Below are 19,857 nucleotides of genomic sequence, written 5' to 3'. Positions count from 1 at the left end.
GTTATATTTTGTAGGGACAAAATAGCAAAGTATTGCATGTCCATAAACCTGCATATAATTATTTGGAACATACTTGCATTTTAAAGACCTGATAAATGTATTGGAATTTTGATTGCAAAAGATTTAAATAGGAGTCTCTTCCATAAGATCTGAAACATTTGGCTTATTTGTAGCTTACTTGTAATTTGCAAAAGTCTGGATGGATATCAGTAAACTTCTTGAACACAATTTGTATATCCATGATGGGAAAGCCATGCTGACAGAGTAATAATATCCTCGCTTTCAGACATTTAAAGTCATGGCTAATGATTCTTTAAAGGTCCTCAGGGTGAATATGCAGATTCCTGTAGCAAGCCTTTCCTCCATCATGTTAAACTGTGTCCCCTCCAGTCACTTTTTTAGATTTGCAGTGCACCTATGGGCAGGCACTGACCCTGGAGGAGGAGAAGGAGGAGGGGGTCTTGACGTTTCAGGGGGTGGTGTCTGGCCGGCCTGTATTAGATCTTTGGGAGGCTGCAGGGGGAAAGCAGACAGCTCTCTCCCTGAGCAATAGAGTCAAACGTTGACTCTCCCTCTCCCTCCTCCTCCTCTTCCTCCTGCAAGCTTTGCTTTCTTTTGCCCCTGTACATGTAGATCTCTTTTTTCTGCTATAACTGGAAAGTTTATCATTACTTACTACTTTCTGCATGCTCCCTTATTTAACCTTGGCAGAGTCTTTACTATTTACAGCAGAGCACATAAAAAGCAGGCTAAATAGATTCCCTCTGACTGCCTGCCCTTTCCCTCTAACTTAAAGGGCTAGTGCAAGCAACGCTTACCTATTACTTACTGTAACAAGAGGACTGGAAAGCCTTGTACTTAAGGACCACGCTTTCTCCAATAACTAGAAGTAGATATTAGTGTGACAAACCTCGTCCCTTGCTCAGGACGGTATCTTACATGTGAGCTAGAGCCGAGGTATCCTACAACACTCCCATTGAAACTCACTTCCATAGAGAAGCCTGGTCCTCAGGGACCTGAGCGGAGACCTTTATAGAGCAGCGTAGTGTAGTAAGTACAGGACAGGAGTGAGGGGGAGCGCTCAGATGTGCTGCTGAGGAACTCTCACCCGGATCTCCAGCAACAATATAGAGCTGTGGACTCGATTTTGTGGCGGATTAACTGTAGAAGTTTCCCGGACTCGTGATGGTTCTCCTGTCACTGTGCTTAGTAGTAGCCCTGGTCGTGATAGATTGCAAGACTTCAGCTGGACAAGTAAGTAACTGCTATATACAGTATATATCCATCTGTCTGTACTGTATGTACAGTATGTGTGTATGCATGTATGTATGTACTATGTATCTATCTCTATCAGTTTGCATATAATGATAAGTGAGTGTGCATGCATTGCATTTACATCACTCTCTCTCTCTCATATATATATATATATATATATATATATATATATGTATATATATATATATATATATATATATGTGTGTGTGTTTATATATATATATATATATATATATATATATATATATATATATATATATACACACACACACACACAAATATATGTATATATATATCCAATCAGCCTTTGACGCTTATTTTACAGGCTGTGTATTTTTTTTTATTTAAAGATTGGTGATGATTGGTTAGTGCTTTCTCTCTGTACTTTATCTCTCCATGCTTTGATAAATACCCCTTATATAGTAAATCATTTTATATTATAGTGAAGTTTAATATCATTCTCACTGTAAAATTCCCAGTTTATTTTAAAGATGCGTGTTTTCTTTAATTGCACAATTGGGAATGCCACAACTACAATTAATGATAGAAATCTTTACGTAAAAATTCCGGATCGTGATAATTCTGTATATATAACGGAGCAGTGGTCACACGTGTCAGTCGCAAGATGCTATTTAGCCTACTTGACAGTTCCAAGCTAAAAGCTCCCCCTACCTGACAACTTTCATTTCACATTCTTATGAACTAAAAGAAATTTACCTTTATATCTATACTATAGGTTTGACAACTTTATTCATCCAGAATCGGAATTTACACATTGCCTGGCTCCTCACACTTATGTTTAACCATATCATTTAGCTTTGTGTAATAAAGCTTTGTGTATAGTTAGTAGTGCATGACATTGCTTCCAGCTACTGGAGTTTCACTGTTATAAAATGATTCTTGAACTAATAGGATACATATGATCGATTTTTCCATCAGGAGCCTGAAGCACGCACAGGAATAGTTACTTAATTAATTTTAGGGCCTATGGCTACTGCATTTGTTGGCACAGCCTCTGTGGTTTATTGAATGGTGCACTCATTGCTAAGATTTTTTTGGGTTGATCCATCTATGTTAAACATATTATGAACGCTCTCGGACTATAGGTGGTAACACAGATGTTTATTCAGCTATGGAAAACCAACCAATAAACTTAAAAGTTGCCTTGAGCAATTTTGGTTTGCTACCAAGCACAAGCCATACAGTGTGCTTTAACTGTGACGTGTCCACACAACTCAACTAATGTTCTGTGTTTTCTTTATATTTTATTTCAGGCTGGCAATGAAGGAAACACCCGAATAGGTAAGAGCATCATTTGACAAGGCACATGTCTAGTTTAATCTGTTTGGAATGCAGATACGTACTATTGAAACTATAGACAGTCACCAGGGGGAGTATTATAAAAAGTAACCATTGTTTTTTAAAATTGTATATGAATTCAATAATTGCTGACTTTATTGTAGATCAATTCTTTAGGATAGCTATTATTTTTATGACCAGTTATTAATATAGCGCACAAATATTCTGCAGCGCTTTACAGAGAATATTTGAACATTCACACCAGTCCCTGCCCCAGTGGAGCTTACAATCTATATTCCCTACCACACGCACACACACACATTCACTCTAGGGTTTATTTTGTTGGGAGTCAATTAACCTACCAGCATATTTTTGGATTATTGGAGGAAACCGGAGTACCTGGAGGAAACCCACTTAAGCACAGGAAGGCTATACAAATTCCGCACAGTTAGGACCATGGTGGGAATAAAACCCATGACCTTAATGCAGTAATACTAACATTACACTGTTCGTGCTGCCTGGATGGTGTAATGGGTAGCTATTTTCTATAAACATACAACAGATATAGAGAGCCTGTATAAATATCATTCTATTTTTACATGGCTGTATTTATTACGGGCTGGTCTAGAAGTTATTCCTATAGTAAATTTCTCTCAAGCTAAATTTATTATTGGATATGCTAATACCTTAAATGCTAGTACATGCCAATTGCTTGAGTGCTGCCCAGTGCTCAGTGGTATGCTGTGTATTCATTAGAAGCTAGACAATAAAGGACATACAGTAGGATAAAACAACACAACTATCACTTGTCCTGAATCCCATTTATCTGTTGTTAGTGTAGCTGACAAGTGCAGGATCTTAGAATACTCTTTTCAGCATTTTAGGAATAATCCACAAGTTCATAAATAACTGTATAATCAGTTTGTAAGTGTGTATAGATAAGATTAGAGAGCTGTTTAGCTAGGTAAGCCTGTTTCAGATGCTCTGGGCATTCATGATTCTTAGCAAAGAGGCTGAATAAAACAGAAGAACTCCTATATTTGAGGAATGCTTTATTGCAGAGGTACATCATGGTAATATTTCACGGGTTCCATTTTTTAGAATAGTTCAGTTAAAATTAATATCCTTTAACCCCTTCACTGGTACTCCCAAGAATTTTACTCGTTATGCTCCAGTGCGCGGACTGGCAAACCCGGAAAATTCCCGGGAATGCCACTGCCTGTGCTCTCTCTTGCCGGGCAGTGCCGCTGAGCTGAGTGCTGAGATCAGCTTTTGCGGCTGCCCGGCTCCTGCTGCCTGGCCCTGCCTCCTTCCCCCGGCTGTGTGCTCCGTGACCTTGTTAACATCATGCCATGTACAGCCGGGTTGCCGGGGGCAGGGCTGGGCAGCAGCTGATGGAGTGCTCAGCTGTGCTGCCCGGCCCCAGGAAACACAGTAGGCCGGGGCGGGGGGGGGGGTGGGGGGTGGGGTGGCTAGGGAGCGCTCCCCACCAAAAAAACTAGCCCAGTGGGGAGATGGTTAATATTAATTCATGCAAATAAAGTGTTTTGTGCAGAATTAATTGCATATGACTGTATCAGAGTTTTCAAATGTCAGATTTCCAGGCCAAGTCCATGGAAATCTACCAGTGTCACTTTATGTGTTCTCCATGAAACTGGTACAGATGGTTTGTGGGAGTTATTTGTAAACGATCATTGAAACATTGATAACCAGTATCAAGCATGTCAATGTAGGGATTCTTTTTTTTTAATATCACATCTGATCACTGCAACGTGATTTAGCAGTGCTCTGCGATCACCCTGCTGAGTTTGAGTGAAATCCCGCCCAGTTCAAGCCTGCGAATTTCTTAGCAAAGCTTGCCACATGTAGCTGTATTGGCTATTCGCTGCAAATGTAATCGCAAGCTGCTCACCGTCCAATGATTTTTCCAGTGTGTGTGGTCTGTGAGTAGCGCAGGAGTTACCTGGCTTCTGTAATAGAAACAGTTGGACCGGGGCAAGAGTTGACATCACACGAGTTCTTGTCAAACACCTGGGCACACCTATAACCCCCATAATGCATACATCTCTCTTTGTTTCCCATAGAACAGAGCTGGCGTATATTGATCCCTGTTTGCTAATCACTGAATGAGTCTGGAAATGTTTTCCAATTGTGGCGCTCTCCTTCCTCAATATGGGTGTGGTATAGTTCACAGATAATGTCTAGCTCGACAGCCATTAGGCCGATGTGCACAAGATCAATATTTACAAAAGGTAGACACATACCAGAAGTCGACATGGAAAAGGCCAAATTTTGGAACCCAATTAGTGTACTGCTTCACTTGCCACGCATAACATTCTTAATTGGATGGTAAATGATGGAAAAAGTACAATTTTTTTTTTCTATGAAATCTCATGTCAAAGTGCGTTGGCTTTTTCCATGTCAACATTTTGCTTTTCTCAACCTTTTTTCAAAGTTATTCTTGTCACGTTGACTTTTTTTTGTGTTGACCTAGACCAGCGTTTTTTAACCGCTGTGCCATGAGCTGTCCTCAAGTGTGCCACCAGAGCTACAGATGTCCATTCTAGTTTACAGCCATCAACACCACCACCAGTTCAACTATTATTCTCTGGTCTCTTGTTTTCTTGTGAGGACCAATGTTTTTCCATAACACTGTGGGGACCAGTGTTATTGTTCTTTATTAAATATGGGGGATAATGTTTTTTTTTTTTCTTGTTGGGGCAATGTTTTTCCCTTGGGGGTCTGATGGTGTGCCTTGGTAATTTAAAATTTTGTTTGATGTGCTTTTCAGTAGAAATCCCATTTTAGTAAACAAACCCCACTTATGTCTGTCCACTGCTGAGATACAGCAGGGGCTGGCTGTAGATAGTGAGAACAGTTCAATCCATCAGTGATTAGCATACTATCTGGGATGATGTCATGCTAGTAATAAAAAGCCGATTTTCCTCCAGGAAACAGCCGTGGGAAAAAGAACATTCTTTTTTATTAGGTTTATTAGGCTTTTTATTATTAGTTTTCCAACCTTGTTAATAAAATACTTTCCTTTCAGTCTCAGATAAGGTATTTCCAACCCATGACTAGGCTTTTTAAATACTTAGGGGGAAATTTACTAAGATGGGAGTTCTATTTCACATGGGATGTTGCTATCTATTATCTTCGAAAAGGTGCTAAATAAATAAGTAGATTCTGACTGGTTGCCCATAGCAACATCACATTTTAGTAGATTTCCCCCTTAGCATCATTAGTTCCTCATTGAGGAGTCAGAAGACTATAAAGTAGTAAGGGGCTGATCCAGTCTGTAGCATGCACATACTATCTGAGTGTATTCATTGCTGTATGTATATTTTAGTGTACACTTCACCGTCAATGTAATACTTGATTGAAATTTGCCGCTTGCAATAATTATATAGTGTAATGGTATTAATCACTTTGTATGACCTTGTTGCTTACTCCAATGCCCTGTGATTTATACACCCGCCCCCCCTTACAACCCACTGCAACTGAAAAATTTTTAGTTTTAGTTTTTTTCTCCCTTTGTGTAATAATATATCTACAGATAAAGTAATTTTAAAAAAAGAGAATGTCGGTATTACACACTTTCAGAATCTAATCAAGAAAAATGTGGGTCCATGTAGCAAGTGGTGATAACCCCTCCTCTCAGCTATAGCAGTGAAGCACTGTGGCAGCATCCTAAGTGTTGAGAAGCTGAGCTTTTGCCGTTTCTCACTTAACACAAAGCATCATCTGAGGATGGGACTGTGCTTACCTTCAAGTCCCATTTTCCTCTCCAAACAATCAGGACATGTAAAGTACATGCATGGTCCTATTCTCCTGGTTTAAAATGTGGAAAGTCCAAATAATAAAAATTCTTAATTCTTTTTTTTGCTTTTGTCACCATCTAGAGATGTTGATAATGAAAATGGTATGGGTTTTTTTTTGTACCACCAAGGTACAGATTACCGTTAGGTAGCGGGTATTCCGTACCTTCTACCACCAACACCATTAGCTGCGTTGCCATAATGATTGCAAGTGCTCCTGGGCAAGACAGATCCTGGGCTGTGAGTGGCTGGGGCAGCCCAGAAGTAAATGGAGCAATGGTCATTCCCCCAGAGTGACCGTAAAGGGGGGCATAGTGTGTGATAACAGCCAGTGATATTACACCAGAGATGATGTACAGTATGATTCCAGGGATTTTGGAGTGGTTAATTAGTTAATGTCATAACAAGTTCTTGCACTGCTCTTGTTTGGCATCATCCTTGGCAAACAGAACTTGACAATAACCAATTAATTGAATAAAGTCCTATAATGTAGCTACGGCATACATGCATGACAATGAGATTAACCACAGACTAGTACACAGTGTACAGCATGCTATTTCCTCTTGTCTGTGTTTCAAAATGGTTTCGGAGGTCTTCTCTGATACATCTGCAGCATTGCCCTGTATTTAATAATCAAATTATACTAATGAGGCAATACTACTTCAAAAATAGAGCACTGTGGCTCTCTGAAGTTTAAATGTGACGGTAAGTCAAAAATTCCCTGCACTCAGGCTGTAGAATTTATTTTAATCAATTTATAGAAACGACAATACTTTTTTTTTTCGACATAATCTCCCTGCTTTTCTATACAATTTGTCCATCTGTCAACAAGTTTTCATAATCGCTCATTAAAAAATGTTTTAGGCAGAGTTGCAAGCCACAAATACACCCAAGTCTGTTATGGATAATTGCATAGGCAGAGCCATGGCTGATTTGCAAAAGATTTTCAACATAACCCACTGTGACTTGTCTATCCAAAAGAATCAGTAACGTGCACGCTCAATTTTCTCAACAGTCATGGACGTGTATTTGGCTTCTTCTTCATGGCTGACACTTGTGCAACATTTTTTGAACTTCTCTATCCATTCATACACACTTCCCGCCAGCCATCAGAAGGGGGTGTACTCATGAGTCGCTCACGCACCCCGTTCCAACGGAGCTCCCCCAAGTCCCCGCCGCCAGTTGCCGATGCATGCCCCCACCTTCCCGCACCCCCTAACCCTGCCTGTCTCCCTGAAATGGAGACGGGCAAGGTCCTGCCGCCCAGCCGCCGAGAGACTGGGATGCGGGTGTGTGTGGAATGCACGTGTGTCCCAGTCTGATGGAGTCCCTCTCCACCAGCGCTCGCCAGAGGGGATGTTCTGGTGAGCGCCGGCCAAGGAAGAGAGTGGCTCCATCTGTACTGTACAACACAGAGAATGATTGACTATTTAGCATACTGTACCACACTAGCCAGAACCACACTAGCTAGGTTGCGCAACAATTTTCCACGCTACGACATGCCTCGTCTATCGGGTCAACTGCCATAGGTAAGACAGATGAACATGCTATATACCGTGTTTCCCCGATTTTAAGCCCTCCCCCGAAAATAAGACCTTCCCCAGATTTGGGCTGCTGCTCCAATATAAGCCCTCCCCCGAAAATAAGACCTCTCCAAATACATAAATGATGTCGGTATGGTGTGCAGTGGCTTCTACTGAAGCCACTTCTCCCTTGCTCGCGGTCCCAGTCATGCTTTGCGAGCCGTGCATGACGTCATCGCGCAGATCACGTGGCTGCAGAACGGAGTTCTGTGGCGCAATTCTGTGCTGTGTGTCCCGTTACCCGGATTCAGTAAGTTTATTTGATTAGCACTGGGGGCATGTTAATTAAGGAACACTGGGGGCATGTTAAGGAGCTCTGGGGGCATGTTAAATAAGGAGCTCTGGGGGCATGTTACAGTAATTAAGGAACACTGGGGGCATGTTAAGGAGCTCTGGGGGCATGTTAAATAAGGAGCTCTGGGGGCATGTTACAGTAATTAAGGAACACTGGGGGCATGTTAAGGAGCTCTGGGGGCATGTTAAATAAGGAGCTCTGGGGGCATGTTACAGTAATTAAGGAACACTGGGGGCATGTTAAGGAGCTCTGGGGGCATGTTAAATAAGGAGCTCTGGGGGCATGTTACAGTAATTAAGGAACACTGGGGGCATGTTAAGGAGCTCTGGGGGCATGTTAAATAAGGAGCTCTGGGGCATATTACAGTAATTAAGGAACACTGGGGGCATGTTAAGGATTTCTGGCACCTGTTTTAGGACATTTGCTGTCAAGGTCTATTAAAATAAGCCCTCCCCCGAAAATAAGACCTATGGTCTTTTTTGAGGGTTAAAAAAAAAATAAGACAGTGTCTTATTATCGGGGAAACACGGTATGTAGTTATATGATACCTAGAAATTATACTCTTAAACATGGACCTTTTACATACATTTGTTATTGTGGAATGGTAAGAACCATGAGTGATTATTAGGTCATTCAATTTTTGCAGTGTCTCTCTTACTGCATTTTTACACATAGTGCTGTGAGATTATTGTGGTAGTCTGAAGCCACATCTGCAACCTGTGGTGATACTAAATATTGGTTGGAGCCAGGGCTTTAGATTTTCTTACCACTTAAACACTCCCAACAGAACCCTGGTTGTGGCCATTCACACAGGATTCCTAGAGAATATGTTATCTTCAAGCTCTTTTGAGCCAGCCAATAGACACACTTTTAGTCATGACCGGGGTTATCAATGACATAGTTTGCCTTTCACATTGCAGCCAACCTGGGTCAGACCCAGGTAAACCCTACTTGTGACTCGGGTCAACCCCGTTACATAAGCCTGAACCGGGGTTGCAATTACTTGCCTTTGCAATAACCCAGGTTCTTGGCTGTCTGAAAAAGATATTAGGGTCAGCACAACTTTAATTTGCTCCTAGATTTTTGGCCACTGAAAACTTCAAAAAACTTTGTCTGCCTTAGGTTTGTGCTTTCCTTAATACTGACACTTATGCTCACAGCGGAGATGTATGCCCTGCAAATTGTCTGATGGAACACAAGTGTTGCCTTTGGTGACATGTCTACTTTAATTGGTCCTGTGTGCGATTACTTTTTTCACAACAACGCAGCATCTATCATAGTTAGAATATATAGAGAAAGGAACTGCTGAACTTTATTGAGTGTATAAGTCCACAATAAGTCAACCAACAGTTTATGTGATGGATACGTGTATTTTGATACAGACAAGTGAGGGCAAGAGCAGCAAGCTGCGTTTAAGGTGAGGGCAAGAGCAGCAAGCTACATTTATGTAGCGGCCTCTGTCCAAACATCCTAGAGCGTTAAGTACACATCAAAAGGTAAAAACAAGCTGACCGCTCATACTAAAATGCCAATCCAAACAAATGCTCCTTGTGCTTAAACTGTGTTCACAAAATATCAGTGCAAAAACTGTTCCTCAGTCTAGGAGTATGGCACCAGCTATGGCAGAGTGTGCCAAGAGCCTGAAATGTTCAAGAAGTTTAGCTCTCCATAGAGCAATCCGTTTAGATGCAAAAGTAGGCTAAGAGCTGTCACAGTAAATAGCACTTTTTGGGGGGAGATTATGATAAGCACTCGGGGCACCCCTGCTCACAACCCTGCAGTTAGAGCAATGCTCCAACAGGACCTCACTGCTAATTTGTGTCAATAAATGGGGAAGTGACAGATACTCCCTATTTTTATTGTTTATTTATAGCCTTTATATTATTATTTTTTTCTGTTTAGATTTTTGGGCTTCCCCCATCTGTAGTCTAAAGGATGTGGATCCAATTTTTAAAGCCTAAACAATAGGACGTTTGCTCTATTAACCTTGCTCATTTATAAGCGTTCCTGTCTTTTGGGAATCACATGTAAAAAACAAATATGTTGATGGTCTACTAAATCTAATAATTTTATGGTCCATAATCTAATTTGATTCAGAAAAAATAATTGCTCTTGAATTTAAGTATTATTGTGTTGATCCTCCAATGAAGTCTTGAATGCGGCTGCATTGTCTTTCAGTAGACCAATTAGTTATAAGGCAAAACTGTCCCATTGACTGCTGCTTTATACTTGGCTTTAAACTCTTCAAAATCACAGCAGTTGCAGTCCCCTTAATTTACTGTGCAAGCGTTACATGTGTGTAATCGCACAGTCGCTGTAGTGACTGAGACGAACAATGTATGAAATGTATGAAACTGATTATGCACACAGATTGTGCATAGCCCAGGACTTACTCGGCTTTTGCGATAGAAACAGATTAATCGGGGCTAGACAACACATTTGTTGGCAAGCTGCTCAATCAGATTGTGATGTCACTCAGGTGCCAAAAGGGAGGGGTAATTCTGGTTAGGAAAAAAAACATTTTGTATCCCAATTGCAGTGAGAAATATCTACATAATAATCAGATAATACAGAGATCTTGGTTGCATTTATCTGCAGATATAGGGCTAAGCCCCCAGGCCGTACGTCAAGGCGTCTCTGTGTCACTGGGGTCCCTAATATTGGGTATGGGTCTGCTTAATCGGGGCTAGAGCTGACATCAAACAACTTCAATTCAAAGTCGGGGCTTGCATGCATTTCCCCTGACACTCCCAGAAAAGGGCTGAGCGACACTCCCAAATGCTGGCTGCATGTCAACCAACTTGCTTACGGCAAGCGAAAAAGTAGAAAGATTTTATCGCAGGATGGCCTTGTGTATGTGAACTACAAGCTGTATGCATGCGCAGTTGTTCGATTATCACCCAGCCTTTGAATTCATAGCCATGCGATTAGATCTAAATAATCCCCTTAAACAAGACATCAGAGGTGAAGCTAGGTGACCGGAGAAAAGGTATATTTTGGTATGCCCGCTCCTCTAGTAATTTTTCCTTCTTATAGTAATACCCCTTACATATTATGCCACACAAACTGTCATTCCCATTACACATTATGCCACACAACATAATGCTTATTACACTTTAAGTCACACACACTTTACACATTATGCCACACACCGTAATGCTTATTTCACTTTATGCCACACACCGTAATGCCAATTATATATTTTACCACACACTGTAATCCATATTACATATTATACCACACACTGTAACAGTGCCGTAACTAGACATAGTGCACATTATACATGAAGCTGCACTCCATAATGCCTATTACACATTATTGCACACATAGTAATGACCATTATACATTATGCCACATATCATAATGCCCATTACATATTTTACCATACACCTTAATGCCCATATCAAATTATGCCACACATAGTGCCCAAGTTGTGCCCCTTACACAATGCCCCAAAAGTGCCATTTACTATTTGCTCACAGTTCAGCCCAGCCCAGTATGCTGACAGAGGCTCTGTCCTAAGCCCGCTTGTCCCAGCTCCTGTCCTCACTCAGTCTGACTTAGCAGAGGAGGGAGGAGGAGAGGGGGCCAGCAGCGCACCCTCTTTTCTACTCGGCTTCTAAAGCAAGTGCTCCACCGTAGCCACCCTGCAAAGTCCCTGCAAGATGGTAAGCTCAGGGCCCTCTTACCAGCATTGTAGGCTCTGGGTAAAGCAGTGCACTGGGGCCCCTACTAACTAATCAAAAAATAATAATGGCTTTTAGAAATCTGATGGTTGGAAAGCTCCGGCCATCCACTAATCAGAACGCAAAATTAACAAAATTACGAAATGTCCTTTTCCACTGCCTTGAAAATTTGGGTTTTTGCACAGTGTCCCAATAAATAACCCCAGGTCCAGTTACCTGGAAATCCAATATGGGAAGCTTGCAGGTGATGAGCCAGGGTTATCCGTTTACAGCATGTCACTGGGGAGGTAGAAACTACAGCCTCCACATATGGTCCAGACAATCTGTTTTTACCTCACCCATGCTTACCATATGGAAGGTTGGGTACTTATACAGATGGAGCTGGGCTCCCTCTTGCTGGCGAATCTCCAGACTGTCACAGCTGGCGATCCGCCAGCAGCCCGGCTCTCCATCTGACTGAGATGCGCGTTCGTAGATGAGATGCGCGCGCACGCATGTCTCAGTTTCCGTGCGGTGGGGCGACGGGAACCTGTCTTTCTCCGCTTCAGGGAGACGGACAGGGTTAGGGGGGGTGCAGGGAGGTGGTGGGGACCCCGGGTGACTGCCGACAAGCCGGCGGGGACCCGGGGGAAGCGCCGTCAGAAGGGGACGCGCACGCATCTCATGCAGATACAGATGGTGGGCGGCGGCGGATGGCGGCTGGTTTCGCCATCCCCTGCAAAGACAAGCCCGGCTCCATTTGTATGTAAGTTGGGCGCTCACTAAGCTATTTGCTTAGTTTTATGCGTCCCCTCGCGCGGCTCGCCACGCTTCGGGCTCGGTGGCTTGCTGCGCTCACCACACTATATAAAATCAGCTCCATGCCGACATGGATAGTGGGGGTATGAGCATACTAACTATAGTGGGCGCCCAACTAACATATAAGTACCGAAGGTTGTAATATCTCACTACCCATCTTCCTGTGACAGCTGTTATATCAGACACCCTTCTGGCCATACACCCCATGACACTGCAGGTTGCTGGTCCTCCCTGGTCTGGTGCGCAGCAGAGACCCATGCGCCATGTGAACAGCACCAACCTGGGAAAGGGGTAAGATTTGGATCTGACCTGGCTTGGAATTTTGGTACTCTTTACCTAGAACGGCGCCCACGATTGAAATCGCGGGCATCGCGGGTAAAATCGCGGTAATCGCGGCATCGCGGGTAAATCGCGGGTAAATCGCGGGTAAATCGCGGGTACATCAAAATCGGGTACCCGCGATTACCGCGATTTTCCCATAGAGAACAATGTTAAAAAGCCTGATTGACCGCGATTTTAGCGTTAAATGCCTCAATGCCCGCGATTTTCCCATAGGAATCAATGTTAAATGGGCTACAGAGCCCAAATAGCCCCAATTAACCCTTAAATGTCCCCCCAATTTTTGTACGCCACCCCACGATCCACGCCAACCCGAAGCGTGGCGAGCGCAGCGAGCCCGCGAGGGGCGGCGGTACGCGTCCTACGACCTTTTCATGCCCTACTATCCACGTCGGCGTGGAGTTGAGAATAGAATAGTGTGGCGAGCGCAGCGAGCCACCGAGCCCGAAGCGTGGCGAGCGCAGCGAGCCCCGCGAGGGGACGCGGATACCTTCACAGTTATACGCGTCCCCTCGCGGGCTTCACAGGTGTCCGCGTGGCCACGGACACCTGTGAAGCCCGCGAGGGGACGCGCTTACCTGTGAAGGTATCCGCGTCCCCTCGCGGGGCTCGCTGCGCTCGCCACGCTTCGGGCTCGGTGGCTCGCTGCGCTCGCCACACTATTCTATTCTCACACCACGCCGACGTGGATAGTAGGGCATGAAAAGGTCGGAGGACGCGTACCGCCGCCCCTCGCGGGCTCGCTGCGCTCGCCACGCTTCGGGTTGGCGTTGATCGTGGGGTGGCGTTAAAAATTTGGGGGGACATTTAAGGGTTAATGGGCTCTGTAGCCCATTTAACATTGATTCCTATGGCCAAATCGGGTGGATTGAGGCATTTAACACTAAAATCGGGTCCATCGCGGCTTTTAACATTGCTTCCTATGGGAAATCGGGAGCATCGCGTCGCGGGCATCGCGGGTACGTTTATGGCCGGCCGCGACGCGACCGACGCGATTTTTCAGGTTTAACATGGTTTTCAATGGGAAAATCGCGGGCATCGCGTCGGTCGCGTCGCGGGCAGGCATAAATGTACCCGCGATGCCCGCGACGGGCGCCGTTCTAGGTAAAGAGTACCAGAATTTTTTTCCAAATTCCGTTTTCTGACCCACCACTGTGGTGGAAAAGGGTTATTAGTTGTCCTATTAAAATGGGTATTAGTTTCCCTATGATACCAATAAAAAAACATATAAGCGTTCCAATAGAGTGGTGTGTAATGCATTCTTAGCATTCACCAGAGGATGACAATGACAAAGAACATCTTTCTATTCACACAACTAGAGAACCTGCCTCCTCACTCTATTATACCAACAGGAAAGGTAGGAAATAATACCTGGGAAGAAAGGCTACTTTTAATTAAACAAATAAATAATAAGAAATCAGTAATCATTACTTCCAGAGGCCAACTTGTCATCACCCAGCCAATACTAAAATATAAAAGAGGGACCACTTATATGGCTACAGCCTCCCTTATAAGAGCATACCGGGGGGAATGTAATAGGGTGATAGAATCAGAAAGTAAGAGATTTGGTAAGAAATCTCTAGTTTTTTCAAGCGGCAATCATTTACACTACAAAATTAAACTGGTTTTGCAGTGTAAATGATTGCCGCTTGAAAAAAACTAGAGATTTCTTATTAAATCTCTCACTTTCTGATTCTCTCATCCTATTACATTTTCCCCCAGGTGTCCATCAGTGCACCGATTCCACAGAAGAAGTTCTTCTGGCTTTAGGAGGGAAACCTGGCATTGCTGGTCTGCACCATTTTGGGTTTTTGGATTTGTACAGGTGCTCCCACTGATTTGTTTGTGTGTTGCTTGTAAATGTGTACATCAATTTAATTGGAACTAGTACATTACTGTATATACGCATGTTAGGTTTATGTGTTTTCCTTTTAGTTATTTCACTTTTTCTTTAAACATAATTATGGAATAATCTTGCACACCCTTTCCCACAGACAGTTGAGTATCTGAATGGGCTTCCTTATAAATTTAGACTCTGGCTAAGTCTCACTTTTGCCATATTTCAGTCTATTTAAAAGTATATAAGAAATAAATTGACCTCATTTAACCTCTGGGTAAGTCAAATGAGGTATTACCGATCTTCAAGGAGGAGCTAGATCCCATCAAAAATTATATATTTAAATACTTCTGATGTACTAGAGCCCTTATTTCATTATGGTTTGATTTAAAAGTACATTTCAAACAAGGTAATTATATGGAATTTTAACAGTAGTTTTACATGTTATTATTGGAGCTGAATAAAATGTTTGACATTAAGGGTGACATTCAATAGGATGAGAGATTCAGAAAGTGAGAGATTTGGTTAGAAATCTCCAGTTTTTTTTAAAGCGGCAATCATTTGCACTGCAAAATCAAGCTGGTTTAGCAGTGTAAATGATTGCTGCTTTAAAAAACGGGTGATTTCTTACCAAATCTCTCACTTTCTGAATATTTCATCCTATTAAATTTCCTCCACGGTATTCTTGTGTGTAAGTACGTGATTGATAGATGGATACCAAGACAGATGAGTTACGGTGAGCAGAGATGTACTGTTCTATAGATAAGCTTACGAGCAGGGCCTTCATACCTTTGACTGTCTGTAAATACCCAGTTTGTTTTATCACTGTTTCCTATTGTAAAGCTCAACGGAATATGCTGCGCTACTATTTAAGAAACTGTTAATAAATAAATAAAATAAAAGTGTCTTGGTTAGAGATAAGGTTGAATAGTTGTCCAAAGCAACCTATCCAATTCTGATTGTTATTTGAATTACTGTACCAGATACTGTAGATGTTACCTTGTAACTAGAAGCTGATTAGATGTTTCGGTATGCCTAGGGAGGGGAGGAGGGGGTGCTGGCGGTGGGGGTTTGCTGGTGGTGGCTCACCTGCTGCTGGAACAGGAGGTGGGAGCCTGGGAGGTGCTGCATGCGCATGCGCAGCAGCCCTCCCGCTGCCATTTTGGAGTTGGGCAAAGTGCTGCGGCCGCTGCCCGTGGCCCAGCCAGCCCGTGGGGGAGCACGGCCAGTCCCTTTTAATAACTTTTGGGCTGGCCCAACAGGAAATGGCCCGGTTTCCCTGTGGGCCAATCCGCCCCTGGCTGCTCCACCCCCTCTCAACACACTTCATCCTGCCTGCATTTGAGCATTCCCATTGCTGCCACCACCCCTGTCCTGTGCCTCCATGCCCCCCTCTGTACAGAAGCCCTGCTTATGCACAGAGGCTTACCATCAGTCCCCTGTGCGAACACGCGGGGGACCGATGGAATCAGAATCAGGCACATAGTGTGTAAGGCAATGCCTCTATTTGTTACTTACTTCACGCATAAGCCATCTGCCCACAATAAGATTTTGGATGTGCCGCACATGCACCGGGAGTACTACCATATCATTAGGCTGATGTGATACAGCCGCGACAAAGGCTATTGTGACACCTGACATCTGACTATCTGTTTAGCTGTCAGCAACATGTGTAACCTATGAATAATCCTAATTTACAGTATTTGATGGTCCATCAACACTTTCTGTGAAAAGGTATATCAAGATCTGTCTTAATAATTATAAAAAGTAGGTTAGTGTACGCTGCACTTTTACTTATCTTTATTAGATTATCTTCTAACTGATGTGATTGAGGATGTCATCTTGGAGATGCTCATGTTACACCATAGGGCTGAAAACTACTGGTGAGCTCAAGCACCTGCAGAGCTGGCACCAGTGATCTGTGTAGGGCTAATTTGTGGTGATTAGACATATTGGTGCAGGTTTTAAGCTAAATGGGGGCAAGTCATGGGACTAATAGGGAGAGAGTGTCCCTATTCTGTCTGAGTAACTGCAGGATATTATGTTTTAGGTGTTTGCTGTAAACTATAGTTTATCTATGTCTGCAGTGGATTATTATTATTATTATTATTTATATTTTCAATGTATATTTTATTATAAGTTTATATTTTAATAATGTTAAAATATATTTATTTCTGTATTTATTTGTTTCCAGATTTAAGCCGAACAAAACTAGGAGAATATGAACTAATAACCCCCATAAGTACTGATGCAGAAGGACACCATCTATCCAATGTTCTCTCCATTAGTCAAAAACGAAGGCTAGCGAGAGACACGTTGCACAGTCACCAACCTCTCTACTTCAATGTGACAGCTTTTGGAAGAGAATTTCATCTCAAATTAAAGCCAAACACTAGACTCATTGCCCCAGGCGCTGTTGTAGAGTGGCATGAAGACCCTGTGAATGCTGAAAACATAAGCTATGTTGGAAGTACTACCCATACTGCAAATAGCACAGAGGAAGTCTGGAAAAAAGCACCATTGTGGACTCATTGTGCTTACGTGGGAGAAATAACCGATATACCTGGAGCATCTGTTGCACTGAGCAATTGTGATGGACTGGTAAGAACTTTTGTCGCTTTCCTTCCTAACTTTATATTCATGTCCTTGTGATGATGCTTAGAGAAGAACAGTAACAATGACATTGTGAAATGATGCAGGTTAAGCTGGGTATATACCTTTTTAATCACTCAGCTGATCGGATAAATGCTTCTGGTCAGCCAAGTGATGAGTCCCCGGATTGACTCCTGTGAGCCGCCTGCAATCCCTATATACACGGTAATAGAAATACTGTAGCCCAGTGTGTATGTACTTTTAGGGGATCGGGAGGTTGGTCTGACAAATATTAAAGAGCACAGATGATGCAACCTCTCGATCCTGATCACTGCAGGAGCACTTTACTCCATTTATTGGCTAATGCTCCTGCAAAGGAGCCATCAAGGTTCTAATAAAACTACTCTTTGTAGTCAGATTGAGATTGCTGGATACGGGATCAAAACCTTCTGGATTTGGCTATGTTACTGACAAAAGCAGGTGGATTGGTGACTATTCCGTCAATCCACCTGGTTTCTGACAGGTCGGAGCATTACGACATTATTGAATAATTTGGAACCCCTTCCAACCTATTCAAGTCGGAAACTGCCATCTTTACGACAGCAGTTGAATATACCCCAATGTCACCTGTAGAATATATTTGGCCTAGGGCTAAATAGTAAGAAAAAGTAAATCTTAAGTGCATTTAGCCAAATCAAATTGTCAAAATTGATTATCGGATAGTCAAAAGTGACCATTAGCCTGAACCTCACCGTGTGTGCACACCATAAGATGTTTATGTTTATTCTAGTCATCAGGATCTTACACTTATATTGTGGATAAGGAATTGCATAGGTCCAACCTATTAAAACTGTAATAACGTTGATTTTTCTATTTATGTTTCTGTGATGGAAAATCTGTTATGCTGCCATTTGTAATACAAATCTCTTTGCCATCAAGGTTGTTATAGAATATTGCAGAGGCATTTGGACCTAAACTTAGATCGCCCCAGCAATAATTTATTTCGTTGCGGGGTCAAAATGTGAATGTACATGATTTAAAACAAAAATATTTTCTTTCACATTGAAATATTGCTTTGTATAAGAAACACCATAATCATTTTAAAATAAACTTAAACAAGCTTTACTTTTTGGAGTTCGCGGCCATTTCTGACAAAACAGATCGGACTTTAAAAAAAGTCGGATTTGTTTTGTTGAATTCTGCCTCCAATGTTGTCGGAAATGACAACATTGAATAGGCAAGTGACAATATTTCCCCTATCGGAAAGGATAGGCAACATACTGAATACCCTAAGTAATTAGCAACAATTCATAATGTTACGCAGAAGCTGAAGTTTATACATTATTTTATGAAAAATTGCCTCATAAACAGGCCCCTTAGTGTTAAGAAATAATCATGGGAATCTGGTTTCACAATATATTATTTAGAAAGCATCCCTTTTTGGCAGATAGAAAGAAACATGTAATGGAAGTATTAAATAGTTTGGTAATTGTCCAGAATACATAGATAAATGTCACACACATAAAAGTGAACATATAAGTTATTTATTATAACAGTAAATAATATTGAGAACATGCTGGCTTGCTGAGCAAGGAATTAGCTGCTATGGAATGATGAAGGTTATAGAGTTTACCAGTAGTACGGCAGACAGTGTCCCTAGCAATGGCTGTACATCACTAATGCTGCTTTCAGACACGTGTCCCAGGAATTTGCTGGGTCTAGTAAAGCCAGCAAATTCCCGCATCTCAGCTCTGTGACCATGGTCGGAAGCTGGATTGTGGTCCCAGGACTTTCAGTTCCAGGTCGTTTGCTTTCACACATACAGAAATCCTGGTGATGCTTGTTCACGTTAAAAAAAAACCTTGGATATAGCTGCATGTGTGAAAGGGTTATAATTTAGGATATCCATTGTTAAATGAGACATTCAGATTTATCTCAGCTGTCAGTTGTGTAAAAGTAATTCATGTTTTTGTTCAGCTTCAGCTTCAAAAAGTGATAAAATGGAGAGTGATAAACAGCCAGCCAATCAGCTCCTAACTGCCATGTCACAGACTGCATTTGAAAAATGACAGGTTGTTTATCACTCTCCACGTAATCACTTTTTAAAGCGTGATGCATCTGGCCCATAGGGAGAGGTGTACTAAGCCTTGAAAAGTGATAAAATAGGGAATGGTAAACCACAAACCAATCAGCTCCTACCTGTCATATTTCTAACAAGCGGGCAGATGTATTAAGCCTGGATAAGAGATAAACTGAAGATAAAGTGGAGACAAAGTGAAGGGAGATAAAGCATCAGCCAATGAGCTGTGTTTGAAAATGACAGTTTGGAGTTGAT

The 19,857-nt window shown here is 42.3% G+C and overlaps 1 protein-coding gene across 3 annotated transcripts in view; it reads left to right on the top strand.

Moving 5' to 3' along the window:
- The first annotated feature begins 537 nt into the window (after nucleotides 1–537).
- The window catches only part of ADAMTS3 (ADAM metallopeptidase with thrombospondin type 1 motif 3), a 199,854-nt gene continuing 180,534 nt past the window's right edge, over nucleotides 538–19,857 (top strand). For all 3 annotated transcript variants that reach the window (XM_083174676.1, XM_083174681.1, XM_083174672.1), the window contains exons 1-3: nucleotides 538–1,254; nucleotides 2,550–2,577; nucleotides 17,125–17,531. In XM_083174676.1, the coding sequence (XP_083030802.1) occupies nucleotides 1,186–1,254; nucleotides 2,550–2,577; nucleotides 17,125–17,531 (504 nt within the window). In that variant the 5' untranslated portion in view covers nucleotides 538–1,185. The remainder of the gene's footprint in view (nucleotides 1,255–2,549; nucleotides 2,578–17,124; nucleotides 17,532–19,857) is intronic.

The sequence above is a fragment of the Crinia signifera genome, chromosome 1 (genome assembly GCF_055691185.1).
Source record: "Crinia signifera chromosome 1, ASM5569118v1, whole genome shotgun sequence".
Taxonomy (NCBI): domain Eukaryota; kingdom Metazoa; phylum Chordata; class Amphibia; order Anura; family Myobatrachidae; genus Crinia; species Crinia signifera.
The sequence above is the reverse complement of the archived record's forward strand: the minus strand, read 5'-3'. Positions and strand labels throughout refer to the sequence as shown.